The sequence below is a fragment of the Octopus sinensis genome, linkage group LG9, assembly GCF_006345805.1.
Source record: "Octopus sinensis linkage group LG9, ASM634580v1, whole genome shotgun sequence".
NCBI classification, from domain to species: domain Eukaryota; kingdom Metazoa; phylum Mollusca; class Cephalopoda; order Octopoda; family Octopodidae; genus Octopus; species Octopus sinensis.
Genome location: NC_043005.1, coordinates 75273819 through 75293513, shown reverse-complemented (window position 1 = coordinate 75293513; position 19695 = coordinate 75273819). Strand labels below are relative to the sequence as shown.

The following is a 19695-nucleotide window of genomic DNA, read 5'->3' as shown; positions in this document are numbered from 1 at the left end:
CAAAGAATAAGTCCCGGGGTCGATTTGCTCGACTAAAGACGGTGCTCCAGCATGGCCGCAGTCAAATGACTGAAACAAGTAAAAGAGTAAAGAGAATATATTCTGGTTTCTTACATATAATTAGATCATACTATAAGTATTGTTGTTTTGCAGGATAAAGTTAAGTATAATGAAATATTAAACCACAGTTTAATTTTCAGAAAATCCTATTCTGTGACGTCTAACACGTCTGCCAGTGCATTTCCCCACCCTCATTGACACTGATTAAAATACTGGTTTTGCTTTAGAGAGATTCCCCATTGACAAGGCAACAGATATATATTACATGACAAGCTTGACTAAATATTCAGGATGTTAATGGAAAAATTCCAAACATTTAAAAATAGTGGTGTTAATTTCACCGATGCAACATATTCTGATTCATTATATTGAATTTGACGTTGATCTTCTGTTTGCTACTTTTAAGCAAGATTGTTTTATGATTATATAAAAATAACTAGACCAGAAACTCAGCCTTTCTTGTCACCATTTATTGTAACCTTAACTCATGCCTGGCTTACACCACTTCTGTGGATAAGGATCTTGATACATCCTTAAATGGAGACAAGTCAACCTAGACTTGTTGATTGTTACCCTGATACAATTGTTGCTCTTATGAGAAAGCACTCTTAGGCAACACTCCACTTATGCACAAACAACAGTTAAAATCCTGGAAGATTTCACAAGTACTAGGCCTTACAACCTCTGGTTTTTCAAGTTGGCCTCTTACATACATATACAAGGTTGGCCAAAAGTCACCTGACAATAAGTCAAAATTCCATAAATACTTAATATTCAATTTCATTTATTTCTTCCAATTATGAATGTTTAATAATTGAATGCTGTGAGTTAAAAATCACTGTTTTCTTTTTTTTTTTATTCAACATTTGTCTATTTATTAGTGAACTCTTATAAAATAAGTTTTGGTTTTAATCTTGGAATTATATGGGTTATGATTTACTGTCAGGTGACTTTTGCCCAACCTTGTATATGTAATAACTTTGCCAAAACTGCTCCATAGAGATTTCGTTTCTTCTTCAAAGCCAGAAAATGTTTCAGTTACCATTTACAAAGTAGTAATAACCAATCAATAATGACTATAACTACAGCTTCGGAGGTTGGTCAAATTGAGATACACCTTATTTTAAACAGAATAGCTTTAATTTTCTACTTTGCTAATTTTCTACAGCATGTCAAAGATCCAATGTTGAGGTAGGATTTGCACTCTGACCTTATGAAATCTTCACCAGCAATGGTTACCAAAACAGACTTATGGGTTGGATAGTTGTTGCCTGAGTGGTGCAAAGCTGTCATGGGCTTCCACACAGTTTCTGTCTACCAAAGTCTCTCACATGGCATTGGTTGGCCTGGGGCTATAGTAGAAGATATTTGCCCAATGTGCTGCACAGTGGGACTCTCTTTTACTTGTTTCAGTCATTTGACTGTGGCCATGCTGGAGCACTGCCTTTAGTCGAGCAAATCGACCCCAGGATTTATTCTTTGTAAGCCTAGTACTTATTCTATTGGTCTCTTTTGCTGAACCGCTAAGTTACGGGGCTATAAACACACCAGCATCGGTTGTCAGGCAATGTTGGGACACACACACACACACACACATATATATATACATATATATACGATGGGCTTCTTTCAGTTTCCGTCTACCAAATCCACACACAAGGCTTTGGTCGGCCCGGGTGCTATAGTAGAAAGCACTTGCCCAAGGTGCCACACAGTGGGACTGAACCTGGAACCATGTGGTTGGTACACACAGCCACTCTGAACCTAAAACCACTTAGTTGCAAATTGAACTTAACCTCACATCCATGCCAGTGCCTAATATGATACAATAATTATTGATTTCTTTTTGATGTGATACAAATGCAATTTTTCTTTAGAAAAAACATCACAACCATCATCATCACCATTATTATTAATGGTGGCGAGCTGGCAGAATCATTAGCTCACTGGGTGAAATGCTTGGTAGTACTTCACTCATCTTCCACGTTCTGAGTTCAAATTCTGCCGTTGTCGACATTGCCTTTCATCCTTTTGGGGTCAATAAAATAAGTATCAGTTGGACACTGGGATCAATGTAATCGAATCGTCCCGTCCTACAAAATTGTTTCCCTTGTGGCAAAATGTGGAACTATTATTATTATTATTATTATTATTATTAAGGTGGTGAGCTGGTAGAATTGTTAGCATACCAGGCGGAAGGTTTGGCAGTATTTCGTCTGTCTTCACATTCTGAGCTCAAATTCTGCCAAGGTCGACTTTGCCTTTCAACTTTTGGAGTCAATGAAATAAGTACCACTGAAACACTGGTATTGGTGTAATCAACTAGTCTCCTCTCCCAAATTTCAGGCTTTGTGCCTTTAGTAGAAAGGATTATTATTTTACGGCACATAAAAAACACCATCCGAGCGTAGCCGTTCGCCAGCCTCGTCTAGCACCTGTGTCGGTGGCACATAAAATCACCCACTACACTCTCGGAGTGGTTGGCATTAGGAAGGGCATCCAGCTGTAGAAACACTGCCAGATCTGACTGGCCTGGTGCAGCCTTTGGGCTCCCCAGACCCCAGTTGAACCGTCCAACCCATGCTAGCATGGAAAGCGGACGTTAAATGATGATGATGATGATATAGTCATTTAAGTTAAACTTGGTATATCACTGGTGCTTGTTTTTTCCCCAATCTTTGGAGAATGAAAAGCAAAGTCTAATATGAAAAGTAGTGTTGAAGTTAAATATTGTAAAATATTTTAACTTCTGTAAAGGCATAATTGATAACAGCGTTTCTCAACCTTATCATTTCGGGTTCCCTGTTTCGATTGGAACCTCCAGTTGTATGAAAATTTCCTGACACCCTCCCCCTTGTCAGAAAACAGCTTCAGGCATTGTGAGGAGCGAATTTGTACATAGTCTGTTTCTATTGGACCTCTGTCTAATCATTAAAGCATTGGGTGATCTTTCGATATGGGAACACATGACTGTCACTTATAAACCACATGTGTTTATTTACATTTTTGAAGATTATTATTGGTTTCTGTAAAAAGTTTTTATTTTTTTAATATGGGGTTGGGTGGAAAGGGGATCTTTTGAAGTCGGTGTGAAAGCGAAAGAGACAGAGAGAGTGCGATTATATGAGTGAAGTTCTTTTGAAGTTGGCGTGAAGCGGAAGAATTGATGTGCGTGCATGTGTGTGTGTGTGTGTTTGATAGGGTGTATGAGACAGAATGTGTGGTGTGTATGTGAAGAGACAGAGAGAGTAATGTTGTTGGTGTGTGTGTATGTGAGAGAGAAAGAAAGAGATAGTGAGATAACTGAAATTTTTTATTCACTTTTTGTAGTGAGTGATTGATAGAGAAAATGCGAGAGGGAGAGAGAAAGAGGTTATGTATGTATGAATGGCTTCAGTGACACACGCACACAGGTTGTTATGTATGTATGTATATATGTATACATAGATTTATGTATCTATGTATGGCCGAGAGAGAGTTAACTGAAATTTTGTTATTCACTTTTTGTAGTGAGTGAATGTGTGAGTGACTGACAGAGAAAAGGAGAGAGAGGTTATATATGCATGTATGTATGTATGGCTTTGGCTGACTGTCATCCTGTACTCCCCTTGTTGCTAGCGAAATGGTATATGCCGGCTGTGTGAGCAACTGGTTGTTTTAATGGTGGGGAAATTCCATTAGAAAAAGTTTTAATTGATTTTCTCAGTAACTGTGGGGGGCTAGGAAAAAAATACAAACCGCATTCCAATCTATGCACCTGTCTCCACATGTGTGCCATTTTTCACATGAATCCACACAGCCATTTGGTTGTGAACCTCAAGACAAGAAAGAATACAATGATGCCCATGTCTAATTTATATTATAGATATATACTTTTATAAAGCTACAAAATTGTCACAAAAACTGTTTCTGTGACAATTTTGCAGCTTTAATAAAAGCATATTACTCTACCTTTGGTAGTTGAGTACTATTTTTGCCACCTTGTTTTGCATCTATCTGCTCACCTGTGTGCGTGTGTGTGCATGTTTGTATATATATATATATATATATTACACACATACATTGGCATCTTGTATTATAGCTTCAGGCTGAGTAAAGCTTTGTAAATGGATTTTGTTGATAGAAACTGAAACTGTCTATTTGTAAAGGTGTGTGTGCATACGCATGTGTGTGAGTGTGTATATGCTTGTGTCTCCTCATTTTGGCATCGCATGGTAGCTGTAAATGGGTGTTTCTGTCATACAAGCACTATCATTTCTAATATTCTTTGGAACATATTTGGACATGAGGAAATATTCCCTTGCTTGGAAGCAAGTGAGGATTGGCAACAGGAATGGCATCCTGCCATAGAAAAACTGCCTCGAGAAACTCCAGCTGATCTATGCAAGCATGGAAAAATAGATGTTAAGAATGGTGATAGCACAAACATGCATACATATGTATATATTAAATTTCTTGGTAGTGACTTAAAAATTTTGCTGATAGTCATACTATTGGCAAAGCATTCAAGCCACAGTTAAGAAAATTATTATAATTATTTAGACTTTACACATGGTATTGGGTTCTATAATTGATGTTTGCTATTGTTAATCATATAAAAACACTCATTTTTACCACTCTCTCTTACACAAATACACAACCACATAGTTTAGGTAAGTAGGGTGAATCTCAGCCCGTTTCCACTTGAAGCTACTATTCCATTATTACAATCCAATATGTAATCTCAGTTGCTGCTGTATGTTAGTTCAAAATACATATTAAAATTGAGGATTATGGAAATATTCTGTTTTGTCTGGGGAGAGTCATTTTCTTTTTGTGCCTTATAATGTAACACACTCACCGGTAAAATTTCCACTTATTTCTTATTTTTATTTCAATAAAATTTTCGTTGTGTCTTGCAACCTTTTCAATAGTCTTGAGAGTCAAGACTATTAAAATGAAAATAAGAAATAAGTGGAAATTTTACCGGTGAGTGTGTTAAATTATAAGGCACAAAAAGAAAATGACTCTCCCCAGACACAACAGAATATGCTTCAACACACAAACTCATATAAAAAATCTTGCAAACCAAATCCCAAAATGAAATATGGAAATATTATTTGCAGGATTATTGTATAACAAAACATGAAGCTGGAAGTTTCATGGTATCATTTAAACACCTGTAATAGTGAATAAATAGTACCAAAAAAATTTCCAACTTTCTGTTTTGTTTTACATATATTATAAATTCATGTTTTTTTTTTTCATTGGGTATAGGTGTAATTATTTTTTTTTTTCTATTGCTATTTAGCCCTGGAATTCAAGAGAAAATGTGCAGCCAGAAAGTGAAAATTTAAACTCCAACTCACCACAAAGAGAAGATACTGAAAATCAAGATGAAATTGAACGATTTGTCCGTATTCAGTGGTAAGTCTCTTAAACAATATTACACAACTTTTGCACTTTGGTGTAAACTAAGTATTTATATAGCCATGACTATAGGCCTAGGCATGGCTGCTTGGTCATGAAGTTTGCTTTTCAATCACATGGCTTTGATTCAGTCCAGTTGAGTGAATGTAACTCTAGGCTGACTAAATCCTTGGGAGTGGAGATTTGATAAATGGAAGCTGTGCAGAAGCCAGTTGCATGTGTGGATGTGTTTGTTTATATCTGTGCTTGCTCATAAAAAATCACAGCATTCAAGAAGAGCTTTTGGCATTTCACCTGTTAATAAACTGTGTTCATGCTTCGTACTTTTGAAGCCATGTGGAATAAGCAATTCTTTACTTAGAAAACAGGTAAGGATGAGCATCAGGAAGGGCATCTGACTGTAAAACGATGCCTTCATAACATAAACCTCTAACCCAAGAAAAAACGAATGCATCATCTGCCAATTCATTTCAACAGCAAAGTGATGTGTCTGACATCACTTTGAGAACAACTGGAATAATGCTAGAGGGCTATAAATTATTTATGCTGAAGATATTTCTCTTCATAGCATTGATGGAATCTGAAGAAAAACCCATCTTATGGTACCAAGTGGCATAAGAAGAATTATTAGCAGAACAGCATTATGGGTCTTAACTCTGGAGTTTAAAATGGTTATTTGAAGGTAGTTATCATCTTCATTTTAATATCCACTTGTTAAAGCTTGCATGGGTCAGATAAAGTTTATTGAGGCAGATTTTCTACAGCCAGATACCCTTCCTGTTACTGACCCTTAACTGTTTCCAAGTATGGTAATTTTTCAGTCCCACTGCGTAGCACCTTGGGCAAGTGTCTTCTACTATAGCCTCACACCTTGTGAATGGATTTGGTAGAAACTGAAGGAAGCCTGTCGTGTGTTTGTACCTAACCAACACTTGACAGTGTTGATGTGTTTACATCCCTATAACGTAGTGGTTCAGCAAAGGAGACTGAGAGAATAATATCTAGTTAAAAAAAAAGTTTAAAAAGAAAAAGAACTGGGGGTGATTTATTGTATCAAAAATTCCTCAAGGTGGTGCATCAGTATGGCCGTAGTCTATTGACTAAAACAAATAGGAAGGAATTCCAGCCACATTTTGTGGTTCACTACCTCCTTTATAAGATCCAGTGGCTAAGGACATCATCAATATAAAAGATGCCCATGCATTAAAATGATGATATGATTATAACTGCAATCATTACCATCCAGCATTGCTGTTCACATAGTTATTCAAACAATACACTACAATGACGTGCATTCAAATTTTCACCTACTTCACAAGCCATGCTATGATGTAAAAATGTAGCAAAACACAACAAACGAAATAAAAAAGAAAAAGAAAGGTAATATAAATATCTGTAAAACTGAATTAACAAATTGTGAAGTATACGCTCAGAGATTTATTATTGCTTGAATTAACAAAATTATTTAATTGAAATTACCTATGAGAAAAGTGAGACTGAGAACTAAGTCGACATTTTACTCACAATTTCTCAATTAGCTAAACTTTGTTACATAATAATTGGCAATCTGTGTCAATATTGTTACTAAACAATGTTCTCATCTAACTAGAGTTGTGAGGTCAGTAACTGAAAATTAAAGACTGATGAATTAAAACAGCTAAATCGTGTTTTGATTTTCCTCTCTCTTTCCTTTCAGGTTGCTACTCCAACCATTAAGTGGTTTATCTGAAGATACACAAAACAGTGGCTTGTCTATGTAAGGATATTTATATTTTAAAATTTATTCTTGTGTCTGTTTTATCTATATAAAATAAAAGGGTGGGGTGGGCAGGATTAGGGACACGCGTGGCTGTGTGATAAGAAGTTGGCTTCCCAACCACATGGTCCTTGGTTCAGTCCCACTATGTAGCACCATGGGCAAGTGTCTTCTATAGCCTTGGGTCAACCAAAGCCTTGTGAGTGGATTTGGTAGACGGAAACTGAGAGGAGCCCATTGTGCGGATGTGTAAGTTGATAATATGATTAGCAAAGTAGTGGGGTAGATTCATTCAACTGCAGACTTTTAATTTCTGCTTTTCTGTGTGTGTGTGTGTGTGTGTGTGTAGTGGTGGTCTGTCCCTGGGCAGGTCCTGTGCATGTGGACTGGACCTTCTCCGGCACTCTAAACAACTTGAGAGGACCTATAACCTCCCCAGCTGCCACTAAGTATCTTACTGAAACCTCAGCTACCATGATTAAGCTTGGGATGAATACTAGAGTGGTTTCCCATTACCTTCGCCTGGCAGGTGGGATTTGAACTCATGATGTAAAGAGCTGGAAGATATATCATAATGTATTTCTGCTGACGTGCCAATGGTTTTAACATTCTCTCACCACAGAGCAATGTGAAATGGAGTGTTTTACTCTAGAGCACAATGTGCAACCAGGTCCAAGAATCAAATCCATGATCCAGTGATCATGAGTGCAACACCCTCACCATTAGGCCACATGCCTTCACATTTTTGCTGTGTTATATGTTTAATTTGAGTTGGCTGTTTTTGGTTCAATATTTGTTGATGTTATCCACAAGAATTTGGAAGAATTTTGTACAATAACTAAAATTTTTCCTTATTAAATGGAGGGTGGTGAGCTGGCTGAAGCATCAGTGTCAGAAAAATTACTTTGCAGTATTTATTTTGGTTCTTTATGTTTTGAGTTCAAATTTCGCTGAGAACAACTTTGTGTATCATCCTTTCAAGATCAATAAAATAGAGGGTGGTGAGGTAGAAGATTTGTTAGAGTACTGGAAGAAAAATACTTTACATTATTTGTTCCAGCTCTTTACATTTTTGTGCTCAAATTCTGTCACGGTGAACTTAGCCTTTCATATTTCTGGGGTCAATGAAATAAAATACCAGTCAAATATTAGAGTCAATGTTATCACCCAAACCCTTCCATTCAAAATTACTAGTCTTGTGCCTAAGTCAGAAACCATTATTAAGTCATATGTTTAAAATATAATTTCTCAAAATGTTCTGGCATAAAATTATGATTGAATATTTTTATCTTTTCTATAAAATCCGTTCTCTGTGTGTGTGGCTTCTAGGATCTCGGGCATCCTCCATCCGATTGCGCTCAAATTTGATATGTAGATACCAAGGGAATCAGGGTGTGTATAGGTCTTGAAAAAATTACAAAAATCGATTCCAGGTGAGAATGCGATCGATAAAGCTGTGGGAAATTATTTTTCTTTGGAATAGAAAAAAAGTCTATCTTTATTTCTTCTTTTGCTGGTGTCTCAAATTTAGGTTAAATCAGTGTTTCTCAAAGGGGAAGCCTATGGGATGGTTGGACAAGTTGTTTTGAGAAAATTTGGTTTAAATGTTTGACAACTCAGCACCGTCCGTTGGACGGGGGTGGGGCGGGGCGTTTTGCTCGTATAAATATAAATACATTTAAACAAGATGTTTTGTATTGTATCAGGTAGGTTGATATCAAAAATGTTTAAAAAGAACTTTTTGGGGCTATTCAGTATCTAACCCATTAGCATTTAAACTGGCAATATCCAACCAGAATATTCTACCTGTTTTATGTTCAAACCAACCTGATCTGACCTCTCACACTTTACTCAATAATGTTTTTTTTCTAAAACTAAACGATCACATAATTGGAATTACAAAGTTATGACATAATACATGATTAATTCAAAACAATGTAAATAAAGAAACATTACACGTGACAGAGTAATCTGAAAGGCTTAAGTATGCTTTTTTTCTGTTTGTACAAAATCATATCTTATAATCCTAAAACAAATCTTTGGATTATTGCAGTTTATTTAATTGTACTGTAGTTCTACCCTGAGCAAATGACCTTTGACCAAAAGGTGTTTCAGCTGTGGTCAACTAGTTGATTTAATCCTAATTTTACTGATTGAATGATCTATGCTTAAAGATGTTCCAACCATGACTACCCAGTAATTTCCTATATTCTAAGAGTAGATCACTCATTGTGTCCTTATCTTTGCGATCTGAGCTGCTATTTTAGTGCATATATATTCATAGAGGCTCTGTCATTGGTTTGACTATTTTGTTAGTGACAACTTTTTTCATTTGAATCTCATTAAACCATTAAGTCTAGAAATGTTTTAATAGTAGTAGTTTAGCCACAGGTCAGTTCTGATTGAGTTGACCTATGGCTAAATGTCTTCTTCCTTTAATAAAACAGTAGATTGTGATCTTAGGGAGAGTTGGGTGTTATTTCTAACAGTTCTAGCAACCATATTAGCGGTGTCTTGTAAAAATATGTATTTATTAAAAGTCAATTATTTTAGTGTTCATAAAATATATTTGTTTTCATTTTATATATATATATATTTTTTTGCTATTTTTCAGAAATATATTCCATATTTATGGAGGCCTTCGAGATTCTGTGATAAGTGAGGTTTGTGTTTTAATTTTTCACATCATAATTTTTTTTTTATTATTTGATTAATTCAAACTTGTGGATTCAATTTTATTTTCTAAAAAGTATTTGTGCCCTCAAAATAAGATGACACTCTTATTTTATTAATAATAAAGAATAGCACATCTGTTCTGGATGATGGATAAAACCATTGATATATTTCTTACCTAGAAACTTTGCTCTTCATATTCAATAGATTTGCTCTCATTGGCTTTTAAATTGTATATTGACTAGATGTGGTTTTCATTGTAATAATAAATATTGTATAAATATTAAGATATTAAGCAATATATTGTCCAGTATAGTATCCCTTATATATATATATATATATATATATATATCATCATCATCATCATCATCGTTTAACGTCCGCTTTCCATGCTAGCATGGGTTGGACGGTTCAACTGGGGTCTGGCAAGCCCGAAGGCTGCACCAGGCCAGTCAGATCTGGCAGTGTTTCTACAGCTGGATGCCCTTCCTAACGCCAACCACTCCGAGAGTGTATATATATAAATGGTATTTTTTTATAAGCTTAAAGCTTATAGGGATCACTGTGCAAATGACTAAGGAAAATAGTCTAACAGGGCATATAAGCCCTTGACAGAAACAAGTGGGCTTTCCCATAAGCAATTTGGCGTATAGGAAAGCCTACTTTTTTCTGTTGAGGGCTTATATGCCCCATTATTAGACTATTTTCCATAGTCATTTGCATGATGATCGCTATAAGTTTTAAGCTTATAAATAAATACCATTATTATTTACAGAATTGTAAAACTCGACACTGCTTAACAAAAACCATTTGCACCGAAAGCTCAGTTTGCTTACAAAAACAACTACAAACTAATATAGTTCTTAAATTTGACAGAAAGGAACAGGCTGGTTTGCTGGTGTAATCGGTAACACAGATGAAAGGAATATATGTATATATATTTAATCCTTGAGGAGAGTGGTATCTTTATTATTTTATATCTGTTTTCTGTGCTGGCATGGGTTGGATGAGTTTTCCTAGCACATGATTACTAATATCTATGTATTTTGTATGTGTGTGTGCATTTGCCTATATGTAGCATTAGTTAGTCTTTGAGATTTGGCTTAAGCAAAGATATTTTTATCAATCATAAGATGTTATCAATTACTGATCTTTATAGGTGATAATATATTCTTAACCGAAATCAAAAATATGAATGAATAATAGAATTACCTGAAGAATTAGTTGATGGTTAAATAAAATAAGTTTCCTCTAAGAGAGTTCTCAGTTGATGATAGGTCAACAGTTATCGAGCTGACTTATCTTCACAGACTGTGATCATTCCACTTTAGTTGTTTTCAGTTATACTGTATTAGTGTATCAAGGTAAATTTATTCATGTGAAAATCCTTTGGAAAGGAGAATATGTATTTTCTGCGCAAAGCAAAACAATAAGATGTAAAATAAAAGCCAAAAAACAATGATACAGAAATATGAATTGATGCTGTATAATCTATATATATAAAATTCTTTGTTTGACTGTTCCCTATGCATTCTCAAATGGCTTAACCAAATCAAATCAAGTTTCACAAGGTAACAGTATTATGCCCCATGAGTGTCACTATGTAATTTTTTTTTTCATTTTGATTAAAACAATCTAACATTTTAAGAGAATCTTTCTATAGTCAACTATACTACAGGACATTTTATACCACAACAATGTCACATTTTGTATATGAGTGTGTATGCGTGTTTTCATGTTAGATACATTATTAAACACACACGCATCTACACATACATATACATATGTGTCAACTGCAATGCGTTCTTTGTCTGTCTCCTATGCATTCTCAAACGGCTCGATGACAATGGCAATATCACATTTTGTATATGAGTGTGTACGTGTCTTTGTGTGTAAGTGTATGGGTGTGTATGTATCTGAGTGTGTGTGAGTTTTTGCATTAGATATGTTATTAAATACACACCCACATCTACACATACACATGTGATGACTGACATGCATCAATGTATGTCTGTGTGTGTCTCTGAAATTCTTTATCTATCTCTCTGTCTGTCAGTGCATTCTCAAATGGCTCAACCAAATCAAATCAAATTTTACAAAGTAATAGTATTACACCACCCCTGAGTATCATCTGTTTTTGTGTTTTTGATTTCAATTAAAACAGTATAACATTTTATAGAGATAATCTTTCTATAGTCAACTATACTAAGGACATTTTATACCATGATGACAACAACATCACATTTTGTATATGAGCATGTCTGTGAGTGTGTGTGTGTGTGTGTGTGTGTGTGTTTCTGTGTTAGGTACATTATTAAACCCACGCACATCTATAAATACATATACGTATGTGATGACTGATATGCGGGAATGTATGTGTGGGTGTGCCTCTCTTACTATATAGTATTACATCCCTTGAGTGTCAACATGTAATTTCTTTTCCATTTCCATTAAAACAATATAACATTTCACAGAGATAATCTTTCTATAATCAACTATTGTTCAGGACATTTTATATGAGTGTCTGTGTTCTATTTATATGAGATAGTAAAAGACATTTTATACGATGACGTCACATTTTGTATATGAGTGTGTGTTTCCATGTTATGTACGTTGTTTAATAACACGTACGCATACATATGTGACAACTGACATGTATGAATGTATGTCTATGTGTGTCTCTTTTATTGTATGTATGTAATTGTGTGTGTATGTGTGGTAATTTTCTACACATGCTTATACATATTTGACGATTGAATAATAACGATGAGGTGAAAAGCTATGTATGTCTGTGTGTGTGTGTGTGTCTTATATGTACGTGAGTTGTCACATTTTGTATATGAATGTGTATGTATCTGTTTGTGTGTGTGTGTGTGGCTCAGTTTATGTTTCTTATTCTACAGCCACACCAAGAATCCAATGTTGACCCTTCGCCTTCTGCAGTATTTCAATAGTTCTCTTCCCCATTGTCGTCTCCCATTGTAGCCCATTTGTGGAATGTACTCATTTACGTACAATATCTCCATTACACATACATTCATTTGATTGTCAACCATACGACAGGTGGTGTTAGACGCAGCACTGACCGCTGTAAAGGAAAGTATATCCACTGCACTTTCAGTGCATTCAAAAATCACCTCCCCCCCAACCCCTATTTTCCATGACAGGTTAGAGCCTGGATTCCTCCAAACAGACACATAGCATGTTGCTTAGTTGAATTAGCCCATCATTTACTCCATATGTTTTGTCATAAATGCTTCACTTTCCCACATCACCCGTTTCAACATAACTGCAATCTACATACAAACCATGCCATTTTAATCCTGAGCAATGCTAGGTATCTTTGCTAGTCAATACATATATATTATCTCATATATATTATCTCATTTCAGTTGATAAACCAGATTGATTGTAATGGAGTTCCCCCAGCGGAGAAAGATAAAATAGATTCTTTACCCAAAGTCAAAATAACTCAACAGCAAGTTGGTAAGATTCTTATGCTATCTCTGCTTTGCAAATGGATAAGATGATTTTTAAATGCAGATATCTGCAGTAATTACTAGAGAATGTGTTTTATACATGAGCGAGTGTCCTAAAATGACTCAGTTGTTGGTGAAGACTATGCAGTATCTATATTCAGCTTGTTCAGTTGAAGTATGTCATGTTGTATAATTTACATTGTCTAACATTAAAGCTTTAACCCATTCACCTAATGGTAACTTTAAGTAAAAGCAGTAGATTTGCAAAAATCATTGGTGATTTAATTTCAGCTGTTCATGTTCTGATCTTGTGGAGGCACATGGCTTAGTGGTTAGGGTGTTGGACTCATGATCGTAATGTTGTGGTTTCGATTCTTGGACCAGGTGATGTGTTGTTTTTGAGCAAAACACTTCATTTCACGTTGCTCGAGTCCACTCAAGGAGAAATATATATACCAGAGAAACTGATAAACTGACTCTATGCTCCTTATGGAGTAATAAAGACTATGTTCTGGTCTCAAATCCTCCTAGGGTTAACTTAAATTCTCATCCTTCTGGGGTCAGCATAATTGATTATGGGATGATGATCGTCACCTATGCATGGTGGTGTGACACAGCTAGCTGTTTCGTTGTGGGCAGTGCATCCTAAAAACGTGTAACATAAGTTGGCATAATGTTGTCTGGGAAAAACTTCAATAAATACACTCCAGAGTATATTACACCATAGAGTCTCTCTACATCAGTCATGGGCAAACTGTGACCCGTGGAACTTTCCGAATGGCTCACCTAACAAAAACTATCTTGAATAATTTTAATAGTGTGACCTGCATCTCGAAAAAGGTTGCCCATGCCTGCTCTTCCTTCTGAGTTCAAAACAATCTGTAGACTGACTTTATTTTTTTCTATCCATCCAGAGACAATAAAATGAGCTCGTTATAAATACTCAAGGTATTTCAGTCAGTTGCCCCTTTGTCTCTTTCTTGCAATAATAGGTTGACTACTGCTTTGTCAAAAGATATATTTTGAAAATAAAGTAAATTTCTTTGTGAAATCTCTCTTTTTAGCTTTATGAAAATCTATTTTGTTGCTACAGTTGTTGTGTTTACTTTGCAGATAACAGCCTGCAGTGTTCAATATGTTTGTCTGAATTTATTCTAGAAGAACAAGTGAAACAGTTATATTGTACTCACCAATACCACTGTAGTTGCATTGATACTTGGCTATCACAGGTATGTCTTACTCTAGTCTCTCTCTCTCCCTGTATATATAAATACCACACGCACACACATTTGTATAGCCTCGTGGGTGGATTTAGTAGACAGAAACTGAAAGAAGCCAGTTGTGTGTGTTTGTATATGTTTGTGTCTCCTTGTCTTGACTTGGCATGCTAGTTGTGAAATGATTGTCACTGTTGTTCAAGCTGTGTCATTCATTTCTGATATTCTGTGGAAACATCTTTTGCTTTGGGGAAATATCTTCCCTGGAAACAGGTGAAGATTGGTGACAAGAAGGGCATCCAACTTTAAAAAAACTGCCTGAGGGGCTGTGGTGGAATGAGTATTACTTAAAGGATGAGCATGCAGGCTTAGCCTTGGGGTTACTTCATTTAAACTGAATCTTACTGCTAGACTCTTCCTAACCCTGAAACCACTGGTGCCATCCGATACACAGTTTTATTAGTTGTAGTGCACCTGAGTACTAAACACAATAATTTCATTATTATTATTTACTATTTTATTGTTCTTTATCACCAACATCAGCATGAGGTGGTGGGAGAAGAACTTATCCGAACTTAACTGTTGTTTATGACTCATCATCTCTTTGTAAATCTCACATTAGGAACGGAGCTCATTGTAGTTTTTATGTCGTATTGACTTTTAGGATCATTATCAGCAAAATCCTTCAGACCTTCCTCTGTAAGTGCCAAGCCTTTAGCAATAATTTTTTGTTGTCAATTTAAGTGGTGAAAGTGGAACTTACATTGTCTCATCAGTATATAGTAAGGGGAAATCATGGCTGGAAAGGGAGGGTAGTAAAGGTGGGAGTAATGGTAGAGAAACAGCACTGGAGTGAGAGTATACTGGATGGAAACTGTCATGGTAGAGTGGATAGAAGAGGGTCGAGGGTGAGAGATTAGATGACAAAGAAATGCATCATGGGTAAAACAGAATGGTGTTGCAGTGAATATAAGAGTGGGGTGAATGACAGTTAAGTAAAAGCCAGATGAGAAATTATCAAAGGACCTATGAAAGGTTAATAAGCATATATAGGCCAATAGATTCAAATGAGGTATTAGATAAACTTAACAGGGATATATTGAGCAATAGACCCGAATGTAAGTTGGGGTCATCAGATAGAGGTTTAACAGGGATATATTAGGAAATAGGTTTGAATACAGATGTCTATATACCTTTCAGCTTGTATACACTACTATCGTTTTTAACATTCAATGTACCATGCTTTGCACAGCAATCCTTTGTGAGATCAGTTTTTGTCTCTTCATCCCATGTCTTCCTTGGTTTCTCTTTTCTGCAAGTTCCATTCACATTGGCGTAGGAGTGGCTGTGTGATAAGTAGCTTGCTTACGAACTACATGGTTCCGGGTTCAGTCCCACTGCGTGGCACCTTGGGCAAGTGTCTTCTATTATAGCTTCAGGCCGACCAAAGCCTTGTGAGTGGATTTGGTAGATGGAAACTGAAAGAAGCCCATTGTATATATATATATATATATATATATATATATGTATATGGGTGTGTATATGTTTGTGTTTCTGTGTTTGTCCCCCCAACATCGCTTGACAAGCAATGCTGGTGTGTTTACATCCCCATAACTTAGTGGTTTGGCAAAAGAGACTGATAGAATAAGTACTAGGCTTAAAAAGAACAAGTCCAGGGGTCAATGTGCTCGACTAAAGGTGGTGCTCCAGCATGGCCACAGTCAAATGACTGAAACAAGTAAAAGAGTAAAGAGTTTGCTTTATAAAGCTGTCATTCCCTCTACATTCATCCAAATGCCTGTACTTTCTAAGTCTTCTTTCTTGCACACTGTCATCTTGTTTCAAACTTGAGTTTCTATTTTATCTTTTCAGCATGGAAACTGTCCAATATGCAGGGAAAATCTCACTGTAAGGGAGCCAACTACGAAAGCTTCTTCTTCATCTGAATCTGTTGATCTCGGTTAAAAATCTAAAATAAACTTTTTTTACATTATTTTTTCCCCCCGGAGAGAAATGATTTTTTGCTGACTTTTTTTTTTGTTTAGCTTATTTTTTCTAAATTTTAAAAAAAAAATTACAGTTAAGTTTGTAACCAAATCAAAAAAAGATATACTTTTGCTCTTATAATCTTAAGGTTTTTTTTTTAAATCTAAGTTTTGACATATATATATATATATATATGTGTGTATATATATATATATATATATATATATATATATGTGTAATTAAATTTATTAAACTCCTGCAATTATCTGTTTTAAGGAAGAAAAATTCTTTTTTTTTTTTTCGTTTGAAATCTGATGTTATTAATTGTAAATAACTATCAAATGTAAATGTTGTTATAATTAAAATTAATGAAACTATACACAGTTAATGAACAGTCTTAAAACACAAGATCCAACAATCAGATGTACATACAAGAGCTCTATTACAAAGTGAAAAACTGTAATAAGTTAAATTATATTCTGAGCTAAATACTTTTTCATTTTTTTATTTTTAAAGCTTGTATTGCAGTCAATGTATAGGAATTTCTTTTAGTTGCTTATCAATTACTATATTTATATATATTCCCTTTTAAACAATAAGTAAAAGAAGAATTCCTATATTTCTTAATTTTAAAAATCTGTTTTTTATTTTATTAACTAAAGTTGTTGTTATTTATTAGTAATATTAATTATTTGGAGAAGACTGTAGAAGATTGGCGGAATTATTAGGCTCTCAAACAAAATGCCTTGCGATATTTGTTCTAGCCCTTTATTATGAAGTCAAATCCTGCCTATGTTGACTGCCTTTCATCCCTCCAAGATTGAGAAAATATAGTACCAATCTAGAGTTGGGTTCAATCAAACTGACTAATCTCCTCCCTCTAAATTGCAGGCCTTGTGCCTAAATTATAGATTATCATCATTTTTATCATTCATAGTGCTTATGAAGGCAGCAAGCTTGCCAAATCATTTGTGCAGCAGACAAAATGTCAAGTGGCATTTCTTCCAGCTCTTTGCATTTTGAGTTCAAATTCCACTGAGATTGAATTTGCCTTTCATCCTTTCGGGGTCGATGAAGTAAGTACCAGTTACGCACTGGAATTGATGAAATCGACTAGACACCCCACCCCCCATCCCATTCCAATCCCTTGAAATTTCAGGCCTACAGCAGAAAGGATTATCAATAATGCTTATAAAGGCAGCAAGCTGGCTGAATCTTTAGTGCAGCAGACAAAATGTCTTGAGGTATTTTTTTCTGGCTCTCTGCATTTTGAGTTCAAATCCTGGCATGGTCAGCTTTGCCTTTCATCCCTTTCAGGGTCAATAAAATAAAATACCAATCAAATGTGATCAATAAAAATCGACTGACTGCCCCTTCCCTTAAAAAAAATTTCTGGCCTTGTCCCAAAATTTGAAACAATTATTAATTATGCTTATGATGATGATAATAACAACAACAATAAACACTAATGTGATATACTGGCAAAATTGATAAAATGATGGATAAATTACCTGGCAGTGTTTAAAAACGCAACTTTCTGTTCCAAGTTCAAATCCTGCTGAGATAAATTTTTTATCCCCTGCATCAGTGACATGTGAAATTATCAAGTAGACAAGATAACTTACTCTTGATTCCTGGACCATCAGATTTCATATCTCATTGCAATTCTTTAATTTTGCTCTTGGCCAACACCAAACATTCTATGCCTTTAAGAACTATGTCTAATGTAGACATTTTAAATTTAAATTGATATTATTTATTTATTTGGGCATATTACTCAAAAATCTGTTACTTTTGGACATAATATAATTACTTTAAATATTTTACATATAAATGTAGATATTAAATGTAAAGTAAACCATATAATCATTTAATTTCTCAGCAAGACCTAATTATTACATTTTACATTAGAATTAATTAATTAATTAATTGTTGCATCCTACATTAGAAAATTAGTAAGGTAGTTTTTAAACTAATAGTGTTAATTTACTATATTTCCTCTGTATTAGGAACATGCCAGACAAGTGGTTTATTTGTATATTTGGCAGCAATGATTTATTGTATATTTGCAAATATTTTTTATTACAAATTTGTTAAATTTATCACATAAATAATAAAAAAATACTAAAAAAAATAACAAACAAGCAAAAAACACCAATTGTGATTTTGAAAGTAATTCCACAAATAAAATATTTTGCATTTTTTATTTAAATATAAAATTTTCTTTTTCTTTATAATGTATTATATATATATATATAAATTAAAACTATCCAATGCTTTTTTTTAGCTGCTGCACACATTTAGAGCAAATGAGATAATGCAAAAGCTAGCTAATTGTAAGTCCCGAGTGGATATAGTTACGATATCATAAATATATATAAAGATGGTATTTTCTTAATTTTTGTTATTTTGGTTATTTTTCTTGTGTGTGACTTATGAATGGTTCTTAGCAAAAGATTTTTTTTTTTGTATTTTGCAACTCCACATAGGCATGGATATGTGGTTTCAGGTTCAATTCCATAGTGCAGCACCGTGGGCAAGTGTTTCGTGAGTAAATTTGGTAGATAGAAACTGTGTGGAAGCACATGTGCATGTGTGTGTGTATCTGTATATATATATATGTATGTATGTATGTATGTATGTGTGTGTCTGGCTTTGTGGCCCACTATTGCTTGATAACCATTGTTGGTTTGTTTATGTCCCCTGTAACTTAGTTTGGCAGAAGAGACCCATCAAGATGGTGCCCCAGAATGGCCCACAGTCCACTGATTGAAAGAAGTAAAGGATAGTTAAAATCTGAATGTGAAGTTTATAAGTAACAAAGTGCATAAGTTTATCTTGCAGGAATTCACTTTTATACAAAGTAAAAGTAATTGATGCCTGCTTAAATTTAAATTAATAATTTTTTTGTTAAATCAGATATAATTAGATATATTTATTTGCAGAATTGTAGGTGCAGGTGTGGCTGCGTGGTAAGAAGTTTGCTTTCCAACTAAATGGTTTCAGGTTCAGTCCCACTGTATGGTACCTTGAGCAAGTGTCTTCTTCTATAGCCTTGGGCCAACCAGAGCCTTATGTGTGTGTGTGTGTATGTTACTGTCTCCTTGCATGGACC

General features: G+C 34.9%; 1 protein-coding gene across 2 annotated transcripts in view; it reads left to right on the top strand.

Moving 5' to 3' along the window:
* LOC115215653 (E3 ubiquitin-protein ligase RNF126) overlaps window positions 1–18978 on the top strand; it is a 58904-nt gene extending 39926 nt beyond the window's left edge. For both annotated transcript variants that reach the window (XM_029784910.2, XM_036506038.1), the window contains 6 exons: window positions 5351–5466; window positions 7166–7225; window positions 9840–9888; window positions 13291–13384; window positions 14491–14606; window positions 16467–18978. In XM_029784910.2, the coding sequence (XP_029640770.1) occupies window positions 5351–5466; window positions 7166–7225; window positions 9840–9888; window positions 13291–13384; window positions 14491–14606; window positions 16467–16559 (528 nt within the window). In that variant the 3' untranslated portion in view covers window positions 16560–18978. The remainder of the gene's footprint in view (window positions 1–5350; window positions 5467–7165; window positions 7226–9839; window positions 9889–13290; window positions 13385–14490; window positions 14607–16466) is intronic.
* The last annotated feature ends 717 nt before the right edge of the window (window positions 18979–19695 follow it).